This window comes from Pelecanus crispus, chromosome 5 (genome assembly GCF_030463565.1).
Source record: "Pelecanus crispus isolate bPelCri1 chromosome 5, bPelCri1.pri, whole genome shotgun sequence".
NCBI lineage: Eukaryota > Metazoa > Chordata > Aves > Pelecaniformes > Pelecanidae > Pelecanus > Pelecanus crispus.
In genome coordinates, this window is record NC_134647.1 from 59,755,208 (window position 1) to 59,776,042 (window position 20,835).

General features: G+C 39.2%; 1 protein-coding gene across 1 annotated transcript; it reads right to left on the reverse strand.

Moving 5' to 3' along the window:
• Window positions 1–1,207: 1,207 nt before the first annotated feature.
• Window positions 1,208–15,198, reverse strand: ACADM (acyl-CoA dehydrogenase medium chain). The gene is made up of 12 exons (XM_075710081.1): window positions 15,155–15,198; window positions 11,668–11,767; window positions 10,761–10,858; window positions 10,579–10,648; window positions 8,112–8,212; window positions 7,948–8,028; window positions 6,965–7,095; window positions 5,664–5,772; window positions 4,673–4,813; window positions 4,497–4,592; window positions 3,408–3,656; window positions 1,208–1,643 (listed from the first exon to the last, which is right to left on the reverse strand). Exons 1-12 carry the CDS (start codon window positions 15,176–15,178, stop codon window positions 1,572–1,574), a joined length of 1,272 nt encoding a protein of 423 aa, XP_075566196.1. The 5' UTR covers window positions 15,179–15,198; the 3' UTR covers window positions 1,208–1,571.
• Between the last annotated feature and the right edge of the window lie 5,637 nt (window positions 15,199–20,835).

Consider the following 20,835-nt stretch of genomic DNA (forward strand, 5'->3'; position numbering starts at 1 on the left):
GTTAAGTCCATATCTTTCTTGTACTGGGGAGCCTAGAACTGGGCACAGTACTACAGGTATGGCCTCACCAGTGCCGAGTAATTTGTTCCAGCAGTCCAGGGAATGTCCACTCTGCCAGCACTGCCAAGAAGGATCTATCCAAGGTTAAAAAAAAAACCCTCAATAATTCCTTCTTCTCAGCTCTTTTTGCTGTAAACATAGTTAAGTATATATACTGATGGAAACGAATAATAGGTTTAAATATACTGGATTTGAAATAAACATGATCTTGTAAGTAATTCTTAAGGAAAAGCTCCTCACTTTCATTTGAAAGGAATCATCCTAATTGAACAGTTAATTGAACAGTTACTTGCTTAAGTAAGCGTAACAGCGCAAAAGACCACATTCTCTCAAGCCAGTATTGTTACTATTGGATGGTGTGCTGGTTTTGGCTGGGATAGAGTTAATTTTCTTCACAGTAGCTAGTTTGGGGCTATGTTTTGGATTTGTGCTGGAAAGAGTGGGGATAAGATGTTTTAGTTACTGCTGAGCAGTGCTTACACAGAGTCAAGGCCTTTTCTGCTTCTCACCCCAGCCCACCAGCAAGCAGGCTGGGGGTGCACAAGAAGTTGGGAGGGGACACAGCTGGGACAGCTGACCCCAGCTGACCAAAGGGATACCCCAAACCATGTGATGTCATGCTCAGCATATAAAGCTGGGGGAAGAAGAAGGAAGTGGGGGACGTTCAGAGTGATGGCGTTTGTCTTCCCAAGTAACGGTTACGCATGATGGAGCCCTGCTGTCCTGGAGATGGCTGAACACCTGCCTGCTGATGGGAAGCAGTGAATGAATTCCTTGTTTTGCTTTGCCTGCGTGCGCAGCTTTGCTTTACATGTTAAACTGTCTTTATCTCAACGCACGAGTTTTCTCACTTTTGCTCTTCCAATTCTCTCCCCCATCCGGCTGGGCAGGAATGAGCAAGCGGCTGGGTGGTGCCTAGTTGCCAGCTGGGGTTAAACCACGACAGATAGTATCTAAATCCTCAGAACAGATGCACATGAACACAACAGCAATCCTGAACTGGAAAGGCTGTTCAGCTGCTGTGGGCAGTAGCATAGTAGGAACTGAAGTACAGCTATTAACGTATTTCAGACACTGGACAACTTACCCAAAATACAATTTAAGTGATGTGACAAGCAAAATGAATAAAAACCAACCATGCTTCTCTTAAAATAAATTTTATTGACATGCAGCAATGACTGCCAGAAATAACGTTCTGATCATCTAATTTTATAGTGAGAAAACACTGCATTGTGAGGTTCTCATTTTCTGCCCATTTTGTATTTGAACAACCAATCACTTTGGAATTCAGAATGTTTAGAAAATACCAGCTTTGCTAGTCAGGAATGAGGTGAGGGCCTGGACAGGGAGAACAGAAGTAGTCCTTAATAATGTACAGAATAAAAAGATTTTGAAGGAAAGGGGTTTGTTTTTCTCAATGCCTTTTTAATTCTATTGAGAAATGCACTAAAATCCTCTTCCCTGAGAACACATAACACTACAGCAGTGCCAAACACACTTTATGCATTTCTTTAAGCCTTAAATTTGCCAACATGTTCACGAGCTATGATCATCCTTTGAATCTGAGCAGTTCCTTCATAAATCTGAAAAGAAGAATTGCAATAATGTTAGCTGATGATTTTTTTAAAAGGTTTTAACAGATCTACACTTTTAAGCCTTCATGGCACTAACCCAGTGTGGATCAGGATGTGCAGAAAGACACAGAACACAGAAAATTCCAGTGTGACAGAGTAACTACAGTAGGCTAAGTGGAATAAATCACATAGAAGATGTTGAGAGACAGTCTTGTTCTCGCAGGTGCTCTTATCTAAACTCAGTAAGGCTCTCATGAAAATAAACAGACATGGTGGGTAAAGAAGGATGAGGAAAATTTCTTATATGAGGAAGAAAATACATAATTTAGGTTCTACAAAGTAGGGTTTAAAACAATAGGTGGAGGGGAGGAGGTGACTTGTGCTGAAAGTGGTGTATTTTCTTTGACTACCCTTTCAAGGTCATACCAAATGTTCTCTTTGGTCCATTTATTTCCATTGCTTCTTGTTAACTAGTACTCTCTCCTATACAGTTTTGTTTGTTTTTTTGGTTTTTTTTAAATCATGTATTCTTGCATTTTCTTCTAGAAACAGTCTGCATCATCCCTCTGTTCTATTTGTTTGCTGGCAGCAAAGTCAAAGATAGACAACAAAGCATATATGAAGCTCTAATCCTGAAAGAGGCCATATGCTCCGCAGGTATACTGCAATGTAATGCAAGGGCTGAGACAACATAGTTTAGGGGTTTAAGTGTCTCAGCAACCAGTTCTGCCAGAACTTGGTCTGGCAAATTGCTCAGATTCATGCAAATTCACTTTCCCATTCACTTATAGGAATAATCTTCCCAAGAACCTTACAAAGCTTTTTGAAAATAAAAGATGCTGTAACTTGTGTTCACATTAACTTTTTGGTTGAGAAGAAATTGCTCATTCCCAAAGTGAATTCTCTGACTGCTGCTGCTTACCCCGTGTTGATCCACTTCATAGAGCAGACTGTGTTTTGCGAATGCTAGGGGCCTTCTGGAGCAAACTGAAATGGAAGCTCTGCTTTCTCTATATACCAAATACCCACCAATCCCTAACGAAGTCATAATGGTCCAAGCTTAAAACTGGACCCTTACAATTACATGTGTATCGGGGACATACAGTCCAAGGGACCAAACAGGCTTGCTATGAACTCAGCCTGCCCAAACTGCTTATAGTGTAGTGGTAGGGGCCTCAGCAGGCCCCTACAGATTCCTGCAATCTACTGATCTGCTCCAACCAAACAAAAAAAGCCCACAACTTATGAGGAAAAAGGTGAAGCAGCTGCTTTAGTGTTCAGGCTGAGAGGAGAGCTAAACTATAGGCAGGCACCAGTCCAGGATACATATGGAAGGTCAGAGGACTTCCATCACTGAAGGTTTTCAAGAACAGCATTATACATAAACCATCTCTACTTACAGAATACCAAAGCAAGCAAGCATTTTCATCAGTTTTTTCTATGGTGTTTTTTTCTAAGAGTTCAAGAGCTTCAAAAGTAAGAGTCCAAGAATTTCAAAGAGTGACCATACTGGGGGGAGGTGTGTGTGGAACCAAAACCAAACCTGTAATTTATTTCTCTCATGTGGGTTGAGTTGTTGGTCCAGTGCAATGACTTTTATATGCAAGAATTTGCCTGATTTGAATGAAGATCTTTCTTTAAATTGAAGGATTATTGCATTCATTCTAAAAACTTTCTGTATGTGTACATCATGATTTGAAGGAAGTAGCCATTCGTTTCTTTTATATAAAATTTATGCATTACTATAAAGATCACTTTCTCTCTTGTACTTACCTGGTAGATTTTAGCATCCCTCATCAGTTTTTCTACAGGATATTCAGTATTAAATCCATTTCCTCCAAAAATCTGTACTGCATCTGTAGCTACTTGGTTTGCAATGTCACCAGCAAATGCCTTTGCAATGGAAGCATAGTAGGTATTCCTGCGACCAATATCAACTTCCCATGCAGCTCTTTGGTAAGCCATCCTAGCAAGTTCCACTTTCATTGCCATTTCAGCAAGCAAGAAAGACACTGCTTGGTGCTATGAATGATGAAATAAACGAGGTTAACGTTGCCCGCTTAAAATTCTGTGACATTCAAGAAAAATATAGCCTTCTTAATACAGTGATCTCTTCAACAAACTCAGTAAATTGTACTAGAGGAATTCTACAGAATATGGATCGGGCTCTCATAATTGTATGCTGAATTAGACTTTTAAGTTTCTAATTCTCATATCCATTTAATCATAGGGATTAAATACTGAATTTTGAAGTTGTTCTTTACTGTTTATGAGATTGGTATTTACCTTGCTGTTTATTCATATTTCTTTAAAACTGGTAAGCGGTGTGATTGGCAATATATTCTATTAGTACTAATACTGTGCATTGTTTCACATACCTCAGAGGTTTTTTCCTCTCCTGAAAATCCCTGTTTATTAGCACTGAAAAACTTAAGAACGTCCTGATGGTACCTGAGTTTCAGGTTTGTGGGCAGTTTTCTTTCTGCTTTTACTATTATTGAGAAATTATAGAAAAATTCCTGAAGTTACCACATAGCTAGCTAAGTAGCTAAGTTTGCTTAAATGGCACTGACCTATATACTCGGAAACCCCAAAATGGCAGAGAGATAAAAATTGAGGAACTAAAAAAAAAAAAATAAATCAAGGAATAACTTTGAAAAATCAGTAGTAGTGTATCTGGTATGAAAACCAGGAAACATGAAATTGCTACTCTACCCTTAATTGGTTTAGTGATGGACTTGGTAATGTTAGGTTAATGGTTGGACTGGATGATCTTAAAGGTCTTTTCCAACCTAAACGATTCTATGATTCTATGAAAACATAGCTTTTATTTATATTCTCTGCCCCCCCACCCCCACTTACTTCAACAATTGCTTTCCCAAAGGTTTTTCTCTCCAAAGCGTATCTAGTAGCTTCATCAAGTGCTCTTCTTGCTAATCCAACAGCACCAGCTGCTACCTGAATTGAATATAGCACAGAATAAAAAAACATCAGAAATTCCTACTATACTTTATAAGTAAGTTATTTCTGATACTTACAGGTGGTCTGGTCTTATCAAAAGCTCCCATTGCGATTTTAAAGCCAGCTCCCTCAGCTATTAATACATTTTCTTTTGGGACTCTCACATCTTCAAAGACAATACCTCTTGTATCTGAGCAGCGTTGACCCATATTCATTTCCTGAAAAGGGAAATTTGCAGAGGTGCAACTAAATTGGATTATTCAAAGGTACACTTCGTTTCCATTCTTCAGCTCACTCAAAGCATAAAGTATGCTTTTTTCCCCCAAAATACTTCCATCTAAGAATTACCATATACACAACAAATACTAGTTTTGCACTGACGTTAATTTGTCTAAGCTGGGCAGTTTACTTTCTCCTTACATGAAGTCAGTTCTGTAGCTGTAATCAGTCTTGTTGCTTTTCTCTAGTTCAACTATATCCTTTGAGATGGGTGTGGAAAAAGTAAGGAATCTAATATGCAGGCAGTACAGGTGTACTACAAGTACATAAATAAATGAGATTTTCAAGTTTTCAGATTCCTTTCCTAATGTTCAACATCCAGTTTGGCCTACTACTAAAAATAGTACTTTTTTTTTTTTCTTTTAAAGAGAGAACTAGCACCAGTGCCTCCAAGGCCTCTTCCTCGGCCAGCAATAGCTAAAATTCAAGCTCACTGTGAGCATATTTATAGTTAAAATTGCCCAACTTGCTTCTTATCCTTTCAAGGCATACTACTTCACATTTACTGGCACCTGTCAATAAAATAGTTCTCGAAGATTCCTTTGCAGCTGTTCAAAGTCATCTTTAGACTATTCTGAGTAACTCCTTATCTGAATTAATAAAATTATATTTAAGTATGTCTTATGAATAGTTTCCGTATGTTGTGAAAATGAAAAGATCATTGTACATGAGCATATGAAGATGTTCAGTTGCATAACACTCTTTTTTCTTCAATGGTAATTTGTTGCATTATTGGTTTAGAATTGAACAATAATTCCTGGCTTGTAAAATAAGAGATACAGTCTTCACCTTTCTTCCAATTTGGATTCCAGGGCTATCTGCTTCCACAATGAATCCAGTAAAGGCTTTGCTTGCAGGAGCTTTTGGATCTGGATCGGTACGAGCTAGCAAAAAATACCTAGTGTAAAACAAAGAGGAGGGATGCAGTTTATCCCCACAATTAGCAAACAGATACTTTTTTAGCTAACATTTTAAATGTTTTTATGTGCATTTCTACCATATAATAAATTCTATCTGTAAGTTAACAACCCTTTTTTCTTGCCCCTCCCAAAAACAAACTGAGAGGAAGCGAGAGAGGACGTTTCAAAGATTCAAGATTCCATAAAATTTAATCAAATTACGTCCGCTCAACATGCAAAGATTCTCCACCTTTTCCATGTATTGTAAGTCTTTATGATATTATCAGCTTCATGAACAGTACAAAAGAAACATATTCACAGCACGTACATAAAAATTAATGCTTAGGAAATACATTCTTGCATGCAAAATGGTATCACCTGATTTCAAAGATCTTGATTTTATTCTTCTAAGTTGTAAATAAATATTTCTATTAGAAATTAAAAAGTTGAAAATCATATTCACAGTGTTCAGTAATGTCAAAAGATACCTGGTAGATTGTCTTTGATGGTCTGCCTTAAACAAGGAAATAACTAACTAGAAAATTCAGTGTTTGGATAAATGTATAAGGTTTTTCCACTTGAATTAAGAAGAATTTGTGTGTTGCGAATCAGTGAGATATGAGACATGATGAAAGAGGTTTATACTGTAAAGCACGCTCAATAGACACCACAGCAATATCTGGATTCTTTGACAGCTGGAAAATGTCTTCCCTTCAGAAAATAAATGTAACACCACAATCCAACAGTGTTTCTAGCTTCACTAGAAGTGAGAGGTGCTTCTAGTAGAATCAGAAGCAACTGATCTCAATCACCACAACTACAAAGCACGGTGGCTAGTAGTGCGAGCCTCTCGAGTACTTCGCAAGTTAAAATCACACTGTTGCTGTCCTGCCCTGAAGAAAAAGCAGAATTAATTTTGTTTGATAGCAGCAAGATTCGAGAGGTCTTCTTGAGTGAGGAGTTGTCACGTCATTGCTCATTTTCCTTTTTAGCCTTTGCACAGCTCTCAAGACTGCGTTCTTATATCCTATCCTGATAAACTGGTCAGAAGTTAGAGTGTAGTGTGTTGAAACACAATGAACATTCAGATTTATAACAGATCTTTAAAGAATTTAACTGTGGGGGCGGAGGGGAGAAGCCACTATATAACATAACAGCAGAAAATATAACATGAGTTAACAGTTAACACACCAGTTTGCTTTCCCACCATTTGTGATCCACATCTTCTGACCGTTAATAATGTATTCATCTCCTTTCTTCTCAGCCTTTGTTTTTACACCAGCCACATCAGAGCCTGCTCCAGGCTCTGTTACACAGTAAGCCTAAAAGAAAATAAAATGCAAAATCTTGAGAAATAAAAGTTCTGGTTTTAGGCAACCAATTATTATTGCAGCCTATGTGCATCAAACTGATCTCTAAAAGGTTTAAGTGAACTGCATGGTAAAACCCAAAACATTAAATAAAAAATAAGAAACAAAAAACCAGCCCAACCCAAAAACCCCACAACAGCTGTCTGAGCAAGAATCGAAACATCCATGGGTTAAATTTCTTCATAAAGCCATAATAATACATAAAATAGTCTTTTACTTTTAATCAAACAGAACCATTCTGTAACCCTTAGATCATTACTTCCTCAGGCTTCACACACTCTGATGTGAAAGCTGAGGATCTTTAAAATCTGAAAATAAAAACACTGAGTAACATCTTATGTTTACCGTGTCCTTCATTTTATGAGGGTTAGTTGTTCAGATTTTAATGCTTTGCACATGAATATTTATTTCTTTCTACGTAACCAGTACTGCTTATATAATATTTAAGATCACAAATAGAGTTTAATTCCCATCCAAGTTGAATTTCTCCTTATACAAGCTTCATATTTTTCTTAAATGCCTACATCCCCTCTTGAAAGGGAAATAAAAGGTATTAACTTTTGGTAAGTGACAGGATGGGGACGATTTTCCAAGTAATACCTATTTTCTTACTGAATGTATCTCACACTCTGACTTTCAGTAAATGCCACTGTTTATTTACAAACCGAAACGGGCTAAGTTGTGAGTACATGTCAGTGGTTTTGGAAAAAAAAAAAAAAAAAAAAAGGGGGAAAAAAGAGGAGGGAAGAGTAATACTGATTAATATGGTTTAGAAATATTCTACTGTGTAGTAGTTATACTTACACACATCAGTGGTTCCTCTGTCATTCTTCCTAAGTATTTTTTCTGCTGATGCTCATTTCCTGCAATGATTACGGGCATTTCCTGAAAGAAAATATTTAGACCATTAATCCATCTTTTTGTGCACAGATTCTAGTTTAAGGGACATAGGAAAAGACAGAACTTACCCCTAGGGAATTTGCTTCAATGGCAGTTTGAACCCCTGTACATCCATAAGCTAATTCTTCCGTAATAAGGCATGCTTCAAAACAGCCAAGGCCAAGACCACCTACAGTTGAAATATTTAATTTACTAAAATGGGTTTAAATTGGAACATATTAGTGATTTACACAAATTAATTAACCAAAATGTATTCCCCCACGTACATTTGATTGTGTACCATGTTTGATTAGACATTGTCATGCAAGCTTTTTAAATAAAGTTTTGTCTGAAGACTAACAGGTGATTTGAAAATTACGCATCACAGTTCCAGAGTTATTGTGTGATTAATGCGGGACAAGTTGCACAAAGTGGCAAGAATGTACCACTTGAAGTTTTTGACTACTTTACATTTGAGAACTAAGAGTTCTTAGGAAGCAGAGAAAGGGCTCCTGAGCTTCACGGCACTTGGGGTGGGGGGAAGTGTCATTAGTCAGACAACCAACTTGGTAACCTGTTTCTGACAGGTTTGGGAAGTACATACAAATACAGTAACAATACAACTATACTTCCTCAAAAATATTTTCCCAAGCCTTCAGGTGACTTCCTCAGCCAAAGAGATACCTCTCTTTGGTATCTTTGTTATGCTAACCCTTGACAGACATTTCTTATGTGAAATTGCCCGGTCTATTTTCGAAACTATGTAATATTTTAGCATCAGTATCATCCAGGGGCAATGAGTTTCAGAAATTAACTACACACTGCATGTGGAACCATCTCCTTTCATTTATTTTAAACCTGCCATCTGCTGACTTAATTTGATGCCTTCTAGTTGTATTGAAAGGGACAGTGAACTATCAATCCCTTTTCATACTCTCCATGACACTGACATTTTAGTCATTTCTCGTACAGAAGCTACATCTCACACAGAAGATACATCTTTTATAATCTCTGTCATCCTTTTAGGAACCTTTTCCATTTCCACAATACTCTTTTGAGATGGAAGGATCTGACTACATAATGAATTAGAGAGGCAAGTGCAATTTGGATTCAGGCAGCAGCATAATTATGCCTTCTGCTTTTTTCTTCATGCCCTTAAAGGTCCCTTCTGACCTTAAATTTTATGGTTTTGAACACTTCTGAGCATTATGCTGATGTTCACAGGACTTTATGTTATAAACCCAAAAATCTCTTTTTTGAGAGGCAGTAACTAGTTCAGAAGATACCATTTCTCTGTGACATTCGGATTGTTTCTTTCCCTTCACATATACATCACTTTTCCTTTTTTGAATTGCATTTGCCATTTTAACAGTCACTCAGTTTCATGACCTTCTCCTGCAGCTCTTTGCACCAGCCTCATCTTTTCTACACTGAATAACTTAGTATTATCAGTAAACTCTATCACCTCAGTATTGACCCCCTTTTCCAGTTTATTTATAGATATTCCAAATAGCACAAGACCCAGCAAGGCTGTGCTGCTAATTTTTCCACTATGAAACCAGATGATTTTTAAAACTAATTTTGGAAGTTCAAGCATTCTGTATCAAGCAGGCGTCCCTTGTTCACACACTTATTAGCTACTTCAGAGAACTCCAATGATTTTATGAGGCATGACCTCCTTTCAGAAAACCCCTTCTCTAGCACATCATGTTTATCTGTGCCCACTATTTCTGTATTTCATCTTACTTGCTCTTAATTTACATGGTGTATCAGGCTTACTAGTATGTATTTTCCCAGATCTCCCTTGGAGACCTTTTAAAGCAATGGTGTCCAATTTGCCACTTGTAATTTTTCATTTAATAACCAAGTGATTATACACTACAGTAGTCCAGCTATTTCGGCCTTTTTTTTCATACTCAGATCAGTTTTTCTAGAATTTGTGGCTGAATAAATCTGGTCCTCACAACTGCTCCTTTTGTCTCTTTCTTCCTTAACCTCGTTTATTAAATTTTTGATACAAGATACACCCTCTGATTACTCTTCCAAAAAAAGGGGTCTGCTATGGACACTTCCCTAACTTCTTTTTCAGGTAGTATAAATGCAAAAAAGAAAATAATTTAACATTTTTTCTATGGCTACTCATATACCTAAACAGTGCCAAAGCACTGCTGTACTGCACCTAATCTAAACTGAAAAACTGTCCTTCTGGAATAAACTCTTAAATTGCTCCAGCCTGTGTCAGAGACTAGAACAAAATATGACCTTCTAATTTCTCTGCCTAATCAGCTCACACAGTGCACTAGGGGAACATTAGGCAGTTGTAATCATGGTAGGAAAATCTGGTCATAAATTACTAAATCATAATCTGTCTAATTTGCCTCCTGATTACATTCACACCTAGTAACACTTGCATGTGTCAACCTGCCTACTGATTAAATTTAGATTATTCAAGTATGCAACTGTTTATTTTGTACAGAATCCATAATTACATATATAAATCTCATCTAATGCCTTTTCTTTGTTTCATTTTACAGATTAAAAAGAATGTTTACTTACCACAGCTTTCTGGTATGTGTGAATTCATAAGACCAAGTTCCCAAGCCCGTTTTATAAGCGGAACAGGATACTGAAATAGACAGGGAAAAATCACCTTCTGATTCATCACAATCAACATGTTAAATTTTATGCAGGTTAAGATAAAAGTCTATTTTTTTTCCCTTACACTATGGTAGATTTACCTCTCCACTTTTGTCATATTGTGCAGCAACAGGAATTATTTCCTCTGCAGCAAATTTACGAGCAGTAGCTTGAAACTCCTTCTGTTCATCAGTAAGTTCTATTTAAAAAAAAAAACAAACAAACAAACAAGGAGGTCACAAATTCTCTACTATCTTTAACTTCCCCAGTTGTCAGACTAGGAGAAAAGAGAAGACAAGAGTGTCCTTCCAGAACAACCCAAACCACCACTTCCTGGGCCTCTCCAGGAAGCAAAAAAGCTCAGCTTCCTCTTCCTCCTGGGAGAAAACTTCCACTGTTCTCTCACCACCACCTACAATGCACTTACTTCTGACGAAATTATCCACAAAATACTGAAAATGGAGTAGAGAGGACTGTGTAACATAAAATGTATCACCAAAAGAAACAAGAAGAATGCTGCGCTAATTAAATGGAGGAAGAGGAGGAGGCAGATGCTGTCCAAAGATCCTGGCTACTCAGTTTCAAACATCTAGCTGCTGATGCACTAAATTTGCTTTACGTATATAAGAAGCCAAGATGAGGATGAATTTCATTATAACATTTCCTTATAACCAAGCTCAGCTACAACTACATTTAATTACTTTAATGTTGTAAACGGCAATGTGAGATAATTGTTCAAAGCTAAGACACTTTGGCAATAAAAAAGCTTCAGACAGACATGAGTTAAAAGAAGAAAACCTTATAAACACTACACACATACCTGACTTGCGTGAGCTGAGGAAGAAAGTAATTTTGGTTTTCAAACTTCTTTTTTTTTAAAGAATAGAAATCTATTTAGAATACACATGTTCATTTTAAATTCATGTTGAACTGCAATATAGGATTTTTTTTTAAACTCTGCAATTTGCCCTTAATTGCTGTATTTCTTTCAAAAAATGTAATACTTACCAAAGCTAAAGCCAGCTCCAGGTTTGCCTGTAGCTAAGTTTTGAGCAGGTTTACTAGAATGTGACCTCCATCCACGCCCTGCAATGGTTTGAAGTATTTGCTGAAGAGAAAAGAACATGAGGCGTAAAGATCTTTACAGCTCAAGTCTCCTACTGCTACCAGCCTGACTGCAGCACAATTTTAAATGTAGAATCCCTCTTTAGAAACCGTATCACATCAGGTATAATACAATTACTACAGTGATAAAAGAATTCTTGCCTGCCTTAAGTTTTGTTTCTATGGCAAGCAGCGCTCACATGAACTGACAGCTATACCAGGAATCCCAGGCTTTAACAGCACTGAGCATGAGTGAACTGCTGTATCCACTTTTAAGTATTGCGCAATCGATTGTTTTAAAATAATTAAGCATAATTAAAATTTACGTTCACAAAGACATAGCAGTACATATATCTTTCATTTATACACACACTCATCAAACCTGATTTTCTTGCCCACTAGCGAATATTCTATCTAGCCAATGTTTACCTACATGCAGATTCAGCACAACTTTAAAAACAACCTACCTATTAACCGATATCTATCAGAATATTTTGATAATGTTCCAGACTCATGTCTGCTTTCTTTTAATAAGCTGCTGCCATGGACACTTAGTGATATTGTTGTTATACTCCAAATAGGATAGAACCCAGCAGCCTTCTAATAGGGAAGGCTATTCTTTTTCCTAATACTTATCACAAATTTATTCTTTTTCATTGGAAGTGCCTTCTTTGCTTTTTTAAGTTTAGTGCCCACAAATATTATTCTTACAGCTATTTTCAGAATGCCTTAATACCGTTCAAAAACATGTCTGAATTTGATTTTAAAACATTGTTTCACTCTCTCTCATCCTCCAATAGTTATGAGTCTCTGAAACGTATGGGAAAAAAAGTGAAAAATACTTAACTGGATAAATTCCTAGAAAGACTCAAATCAATACTGGCTGAAAACAAATTAGCCTAAACACTAAGAAAAGGCTTGTTCTTGATTTTCTTATGTGAAAATGTAGAAAGAAAAAAAAAAAAAGCATGATCAGAACAGTCACTTATTACGTAACATTAAAAAACCTGAACTAATCATAAAACTGCAAAAATATCACAGAAATTTTACTGGAAACTCTAGAAGACAAAGACATTACAGAAAGTTACATAGCTGGGGAACAACCGGTAGCTTCAAAATTAAGTTATGGTAGATAAACATGCTCTTAAAAATAAGAATGCTATGTAGAGATGGTTACGAAGTTACAAGAAGCATGAAGAACACAGACAATAATAGGTATCAACAGTGAAAAAAAGTATTTCCAGAGGATACTGAAAACATCTATAAAGTTGAAATGTGAAGAAATGCAGAAAGACCGCTGCTAGGCATAGAAGAGGGGGAGGCTATGATATAACTGCACTATTAAGTCAGTTTATTAATAGTACAGGACTGCATTTTCCAGTTGGCAATATATTATTCATTTCAAGTTTTTACAAGCCAGAGACATTACAAAATGGCATCTTGCTAAGTTTTGTGTTACCGCTACCACTCTTCTATAGAAAAACAAAACAAACAATACCAACAAACATCTAGAAAAACCTTGATCCTTCAGAATGTTTTATACCTTATTTTATCTGGAAAAAGACAAGATGAGGTTGAAAAAAAGCCAGATCATTGTAATAATTTTTTTTTCTTTTTTTTAAGGAGCAGCCCTTGATAGTCATACATAGCTTTGCCACCAAAAAGTTTTGTCTACACTAGAGAAAGTACTATATTCAAACAAATGCTAAAAGCGATGCCCTATATGAAAGAAGCTGTCAAATTTATACTACAGAACTTATGTCTATTGTGGTTTTTGTACGAGAGTAGTATGCAAGGTGAACACTGAAGGTTACTCTGGAAACACTCAACACTCCCCCCACAAATAGAAATATGAATTGGACAGGTGGGATTCATACCTGGCAGTTGCATGAGTGATCAAGTGACAAAGGATCGCGGTTTGCCACATGTACGAATTTGGACGACCAGCTGTCTACTCTGCCAACTTTCCTATTGCTTGACTCAGAGGAACAGTTAGATTTAGTGACAAGCTACTGCTAGTCATGTTGAGACCCAGCTCCTACTGCATTTCCTTGCACTACTGAATAAGCTCTCTCACAATCAGAAAGATGATCATTAAGGTGGGAAGACTAACACTGGAATAATCTGCTGGCAGGAAAAGGGTATGACAAGGATACTCATGGAAGTGACGCAATTTTTATTACCTTAATGCCAAAAGGACTACAGAACCTGTTCAAAAAGCTGCACATCACATAAAAAGATAGGACAACAATCCGCTAAGGTCACTAACCTTGATTCCCCCTCACGTAACTCAGGACAAAAACGAAAAGAGTTGTCAAGAGCAGTTTGTTGCTGGTGCAACGTGTCAGGAGGCTGACCTTGAAATACCAATGCCCCGTGGTAGGCATTAACTAACTGTTGGTTTCCCTTGGCTAAAGCATTACAAAACACCAACTGGCTTCAGGTGGAGATTTCTTCCCTGGCTGACACTGTCACGGCAGCACTTTGGACACATGGCCAAGGTGCATCACTTTGGGGCAAAATAACACTGCTGCCAGGAAGCCCTGAGGAAGGGCTCTTCAACTAATTCAGACTCATGAATGACTCTGGAAACGGGGAAACCAGAAAAAGGCCTGTGTAAATGCTAAACAAGGTACTATCTGAGTTTTGAAATATTTTTTACTTTCTAGGTTGAAGCAAGGAGGTTATTGGTGGTTCAATACAGCAGAATGTTAGTACTTCAGAAAAACAACTATTATACCTCACACATATTTTAAAAAATTAGCATAAGTAGTACAGCTAGGTATGCTTAAGGAAATGCACTGTATGAAATACCCTGAAGCTGTACTACTTATGCTAATAACCCTGACGTTTTGAAGCCGTCTCCCGTGTTTAAGTGGGAAGCAGGAGGTGCCAGACCTGCACAGGGTGTTTCTCAAGACTTGGCAGCACGGCCTTAGGCCCATGAGGAGCCCCAAGGCCGTGCAACAACTCACAGATGGCAACAGGCAACACCCGTTCAGGCCATTAAGGCCACAGGCTCACACATAATGCAGAGACAGGAAAAAGAGAGCGGTGAGCGGATTTCAGCCCTGCACAGCCTTGCCCCCCGGGGCTCCCGGGCAGCCCCCCGGCCCTCCCGCTGTCACGGCCAGGAGCGGGCGGTCAGGGCGGCGGGAGCCGGGCCCGCCCCGCGGCAGCCGCCCGCGCCCCACGGCCCCGAGGCGGCCGGAGCTCCACGGCCCTTCGCCCTGCAGCGCTCCCTCGGCCTGCCGCCCTTCCTTCCCCGCCACCGCGGCGCCTGCCGCCCGCCCAGCCTCCGCTCGCCGGCCGCCAGCAGCGCCCCGTCCCGCCCCGTCCCCCCGGGCCTCATGTCCTCCAAGCGCTCCCGCCGCCCGGCCCGGCCGCTCACCCGAGTAGCCCTCAACGCAGACATCTTGGCGGGGCTGGCGGGCGGCCGCGGAGGCTCCCGGCGGGGCGGAGCAGCGGGGCAGCCGGGGGCGGTGCCGCGCAGGCCGCCCGCTGGGCCCCCAGGGGGCTGGGCCTGGGCCTGGGCGGGGGCCCGCGGTGGTCCGCCCCCCGCCAAGGCCGCGTTGCCCCTGTGCGGAGCGGCCGGGGCTGTCCGGGCCCAGGCGGGGGTCCCCGGGCGGCGAGAGGCCGCCGCGCTGTGGGGCCGGGCTGGCCCGGCCGGGTCTGGGCATGGTTGCTGCCCCGCCCCGCCCGGCTGAAGCGGAGTTTGTCCATCTCATGCCCCGCAAAGCTGGGGGAAGCGCGGGCCTGTTCGCGGCGGGCAGCGGTCTTTGACCCTTCCCCAGCAAGGCAGCCCAGGCAGCGGACCGTGCGCTGCAGAAAAGTTTGCCTAAGGCTTAGCCAGTTTGGTTTTTGTTTTCCAAGTCTCCTGGGTTATCTCCAGCCACCTATGTCTTTTCCCTGTTAGCATCAAAGGCCCTGTGACCTGTTCAGTGTATTTTTGCCCCACTTGAGGAATCATAAACTCAAGTTTTGGAGGCGTACCAAGGAAGTGGGGTGTGACTGGGACTGGTGCGTGGGCCCAGCTCAGCGCCAGCCCTGGTGCGCTTTTGTCTCTCACAATTTTCTGTGCATGTAAGGCAGTATGTGCCTGGACTCTTTCCCTGGGCTCTTTCCGAGAACTTCTAGACTCCTAACAGCAAAAGAACGCAATGTATTGGCATAGCTAGGCTTTTAAAATTTTATTTTCATCCAAATGTGAACTTTAATACCATTCTTAATTTCAGATACCATAGTGATGTGTGCTGTGTTGATATGTTATGTAAAATGTGCTTATAAATGCTCTTGATTCTGGCTGTATGTCAAAGCAAAAGCATTGATTTTGTAAATTATCTGCAGTGCGTAAAATACACTGTTTTGAATATTATTGCTTCAGTGTTGTAAAGCAGTGTTATTTAGGGTTTTATTAAAATAACTCTTTCAAGACAAGTAGCTGCTTTGATTTACCTATGAATGACTTCTTTTGGTATGAAATTTTAACAGAATTACCGAAATGTAAAGCACTTTTCTGGAAGCCGGATTTTGGATAACATTTTATGTTACGTAAGAATTCAAAGTAAGGTGTCCCAAATGTTTTCAGCACCGTTATTGCCTTGGTACGTTTGGCTCTTAATTGCTTGGTTTGTTCCTGACAGTTGAGAGTATTGATTTTGTACTTAATACCAAAGAAGCCCTTCAATAGGTAGCTAGCCATGTACGAGTTATTTTTTGGCATATATATCAACCGATTAAAAAGAAGCTGATTGTAATGTTTTATAGGCTTTATACTGGCATGACTGCAGGTGTTTACCAAATGGAGGCATGTAAGCAGCTTTGACTTAGTGCGCAGGCTACTGATTTTTCACTCCAATATCAGTGTATTTTTTTTCCTGCACTTTAAGGGTAGTTGAGTAAAAGGCATAAGCATAATTTGTAACTTTATGTTACTTAAGTATTTCATGAAGATTTTTGTGTGTTCGTCCTGTTCTAAATCTAGTTTCAAGTATACCATGCCACTGGATTGTATCGCCATAGGGCTTTTAAATATCAGCACTCAAGTCTGCATTTTGTGTTCCATTTTATATAAGGTTCTGTTCCATAGGTCATGTTTCTGAATATGGTGTGGGAGTTTAATTACTGAGCAGTCTATTTGCTATTCGTATATTATTTATCTATTATTTGTATGGTTTGTGTATGCATACTATCTCTGTATTCCTCAGCTGATTTATAATCACAACAGCCCTTGTTGTGATGATATATAAGGAAATATATTTATTTCATTTTAATGTTTTAAAAGTTTAATTTATGCGGCATGGATTTTACTATGTGTATTCTAACTAGGATTACACATGCAACAAAATTCTAAAGATGGGTTTATGGGTTCAGAGTCTGTACGAAAAGCTGATGTCATATGTAATTACACTCTCGTAGGTAACCAGCAACTCCAGCTGACCGAGTCAGGTGGCTGAACACCTGTGAGGGTGTTATACACTAAGCATATTTACTAGCTGCAGGAAGGGATTTAAATAGTACAGTGCTCAGAATTGAGATATTATTTCAAGGTGCCTTTGAGATTAGGATCCATAACCCTTCAGTAACTAAATAAACTCTTTTTTGAACTGAGGCGAAGAGGCAGCTTGGAACGGGGTTGAGGACATCCCTAAGGCTGAGAGACTGAATGAATCAGTACACTGAGGGAACGCTGACATTAGGAAGTTATGCAGACCAATACTGTTGGCTTTGTAGAGTGAAATGGTTCAATTCAAGACCTGATAAGCATTTTGGAGGGTTTTTGCTTTGGGCTAGACAGAATACCCCCTAGTAAGTGGTTCGAGCACTTTAGGTGCACTCCTAGATCATGTCTTCGACTTAGTTTCATCCAAAATTCAGTTCATGTGCTTTGAAATCTCTCTGTGAATCAAGTAAGGTGCAGGAAGACAATTGGGAGATTCACCTCAAAACTACAGACCTTACCTGAACTAAACTGTTCATGTAGACACGGCCTGAGAAGGCAGTTGTCTGAAACTGTCCAACTGAGAAAACCGAGTCAGGAATACACCTTAACATTTGCTGTTCTCCAGGTTTGCCTTACACTAGATTTTCAAGGGTAGTTGAGTAAAAGGCATAAGCATAATTTGTAACTTTATGTTACTTAAGTATTTCATGAAGATTTGTGTATGTTCTTCCTGTTCTAAATCTAGTTTCAAGTATACCATGCCACTGGATTGTATCGCCATAGGGCTTTTAAGTATCAGCACCCAAGTCTGCATTTTGTGTTCCATTTTATATAAGGTTCTGTTCCATAGGTCATGTTTCTGAATATGGTGTGGGAGTTTAATTACTGAGCAGTCCATTTGCTATTCGTATATTATTTATCTATCTTTGCATGTGAAATTTGCTGCTTGCCTCTGAAGACAGATGTCTATGTACTTTCTGGAAGCAAGCTTCTGTGTTAAAAAGCTGCTAACTATCTGTGATCTCCTGCAGTGTTGTAGAGGTTAAAGAACAGAAGTTCCAGAAAAAGGAAGGAAGGAGTGCATGGAGCCAAGGCAAAGGTATTCAAGGAGATTTCTGCTAAATGACGGGAGCAACTGGGGTAAGGTACTAGAACCAACTCTCGATTCAGGTCACTAGTTAATGCAGCTTGCAGTTCTGAAGCTATACCCTTGCTCACCTTTTTCCACTCCCTCGAATAATTTTCTCACTACCTCTCATCACATCTCCTTCTTGGGTAGATGAATGAGAGATTTTTGAGAACGTCTTGTCAATAGAGTTCCTACGAAACCAGTCTGGAGGGGAAAATTCAAAGCACAGGTGACCTCCACCCAGTGGTCTGTGTCTGCTAAGCATTTGAGAAGAGAGGGATATGAAAGATTGCAAGGTTATCTGTCAAAGCCTGAACCGCTTGAACTTTGAGGTTCAAAATTATTTACATAAGGAGTGACAATAGGTAGAAGTTTCTGTTGGATGTATCTAGCATTTTAGTATTTCTCACAGAAGCAAGAAATGCAGTATCTGTCTTTCCTTTTTGCCTTCTCAAACCCTTACTACTCTGTCGTATTTCTTATTATCCTCTGATCACTTTGACTACAGTAAAAATTGGGTACTGCACAGTTTATTGCATTATTAACCTAGAATACTCTCTTTTATACTAACCACCAGAATACATGAGTTTATTGCTGAAATGTATAAATTAGCAAGTAAACACAATAAGAATATTACATTACACAATACAGCTCATTCCTTAAAGTTAGCATCTGTATTCTAGGCTGAAGTGTTATTTTTTAGTAGTAGTTATAAATGTTTTACAGTTTATTTTTTTAATTTTTAACAACAGACTGTATTTTAGCATTTGCTAATGAACCTTCATTTTAGACATAGAAAGCAACTTGAATTTTCTGCAGTGATTTATGTAATGCAAGTTACGGAAGCTACTGCAGTAAACAGACATTGTAAAATCTAGTGTGTAGGTCCTGAATTCTACAAAGTAGAAGAATCCTTTTCAATGTAGTGCAATACAACAAGCACGGCAATTTCTTCTTAATAAAATGAAATATTTTTTGCTTTTCTTTGATGCCTGCTACAATAGTAACTTAAAACATCTTAAAATTCTTAAAGATGAAAACACCTATGTGGGAACTTTTGGATTATCTAAAAATGAAGATAATGTGATGTGTGAATTAAAAAACTTTCAAGTATGTTTTTAGCTTGTTTGATTCCTGGGTATCACAGATATTACTTCATTTCAGATTTTCAATCTTTTTTAATTACAAAGCTGTATCTGTTCAAAGTCTTGGAGGCTTTTAATTTGACTACTATATGCAAACGCATGAAATATTTTTTCCTTAATGCCATAGAAACATACTGAGTTACATTTCTGTGACTGTCTAACATGAACTATAAAGAAAAAGAAGGGACAGAGCTTGAGAACAAATAAAAAACATTCAGTTGCATCTTGTAATAACTTTGGCCTGTATGACTTTTGGAAGACACAGAAGGTCAGTGGAAAGCTGAGAAGATAACTTCTGAACCATGCCTTAGAATAAAGATCACCTGTCCTGATTTTTTTCAGCGTGTGATGAAATTCACTTTAGAATTTTTCAGGACTAACTACTTTAAGAAACAAGTATCTACTTAGACAACCATGGCTTTCAGTTGTGTGAAATATAAAAAAGTTACTCATTAAAAAAAACAGAGTGAGGTAAGGCCTATCTGTGTGTAAAGGAAGCACCTAGGACATTTTAGCACTAAATCAATTTTAATCGTCATATTGAAATACGCTGCAGCAGCCAAAAAAATCTTCAAGCTACGTCGTTTGGTACATTTCTCCTTCTAGAATCATATATTAATAAACGCCCAGTTGCAAATGAACACATCTCCCGAACGTATTTAACTCTTGTAGGTTAGATGCCAGAACAGTAAAGTCACCCAAAAAAGTGTTTTGTGTGCGGGGTGCGTGGCTCCGGCCAACCCCGCGCCAGGAGGGAGAAGTTCCCCGTGAGCGGAGCGGTAGGGGCCCGGCGGCAGTAGGGAGCACTGCAGAAATCCCTGCAGGGGCTGGCTTTCCCTAAAAACTGGCACCGTAAAGCACCCGCTGCGGCTGGGCCAGGCCGTCCCCCTGCTAACAGTTACTAGCGTCCAAGAACTTAACCTTGTAAATGGGTATTGACATAAGATACAATGTAGACATTCATTTTATACTATAAAAGCTGTCTAATGATTTTTAACAAGTGCAGCAAATGACAAAACACAAAGTAAATCCTGCTTTAAATCACAAGAGTTCAATTTCCCTAACAGCTGACAGAGCTTGTGCCCGCAAGACAGAATTCAATAATGATCACAGCTGTTGCTGTTGTTGAATTGCATAAGGTAGGGTTCAGAAAGACTAGCTGAGATTACAGCCCTGTTGAGGCACGTGCAGTGAAAAAGTAAGGAGAGAGAGAAATCTTGTGTTGGGGATCGGGAAGAAGAATAATGGGAGTGAGAATATGGGCACAAACAGGTGAAGGTTGAGATCTTCATCTAACATTCACGTGACAAACAACTATGCCCTTTGCAACACTGATAGCTAAAACTCATTTTGCC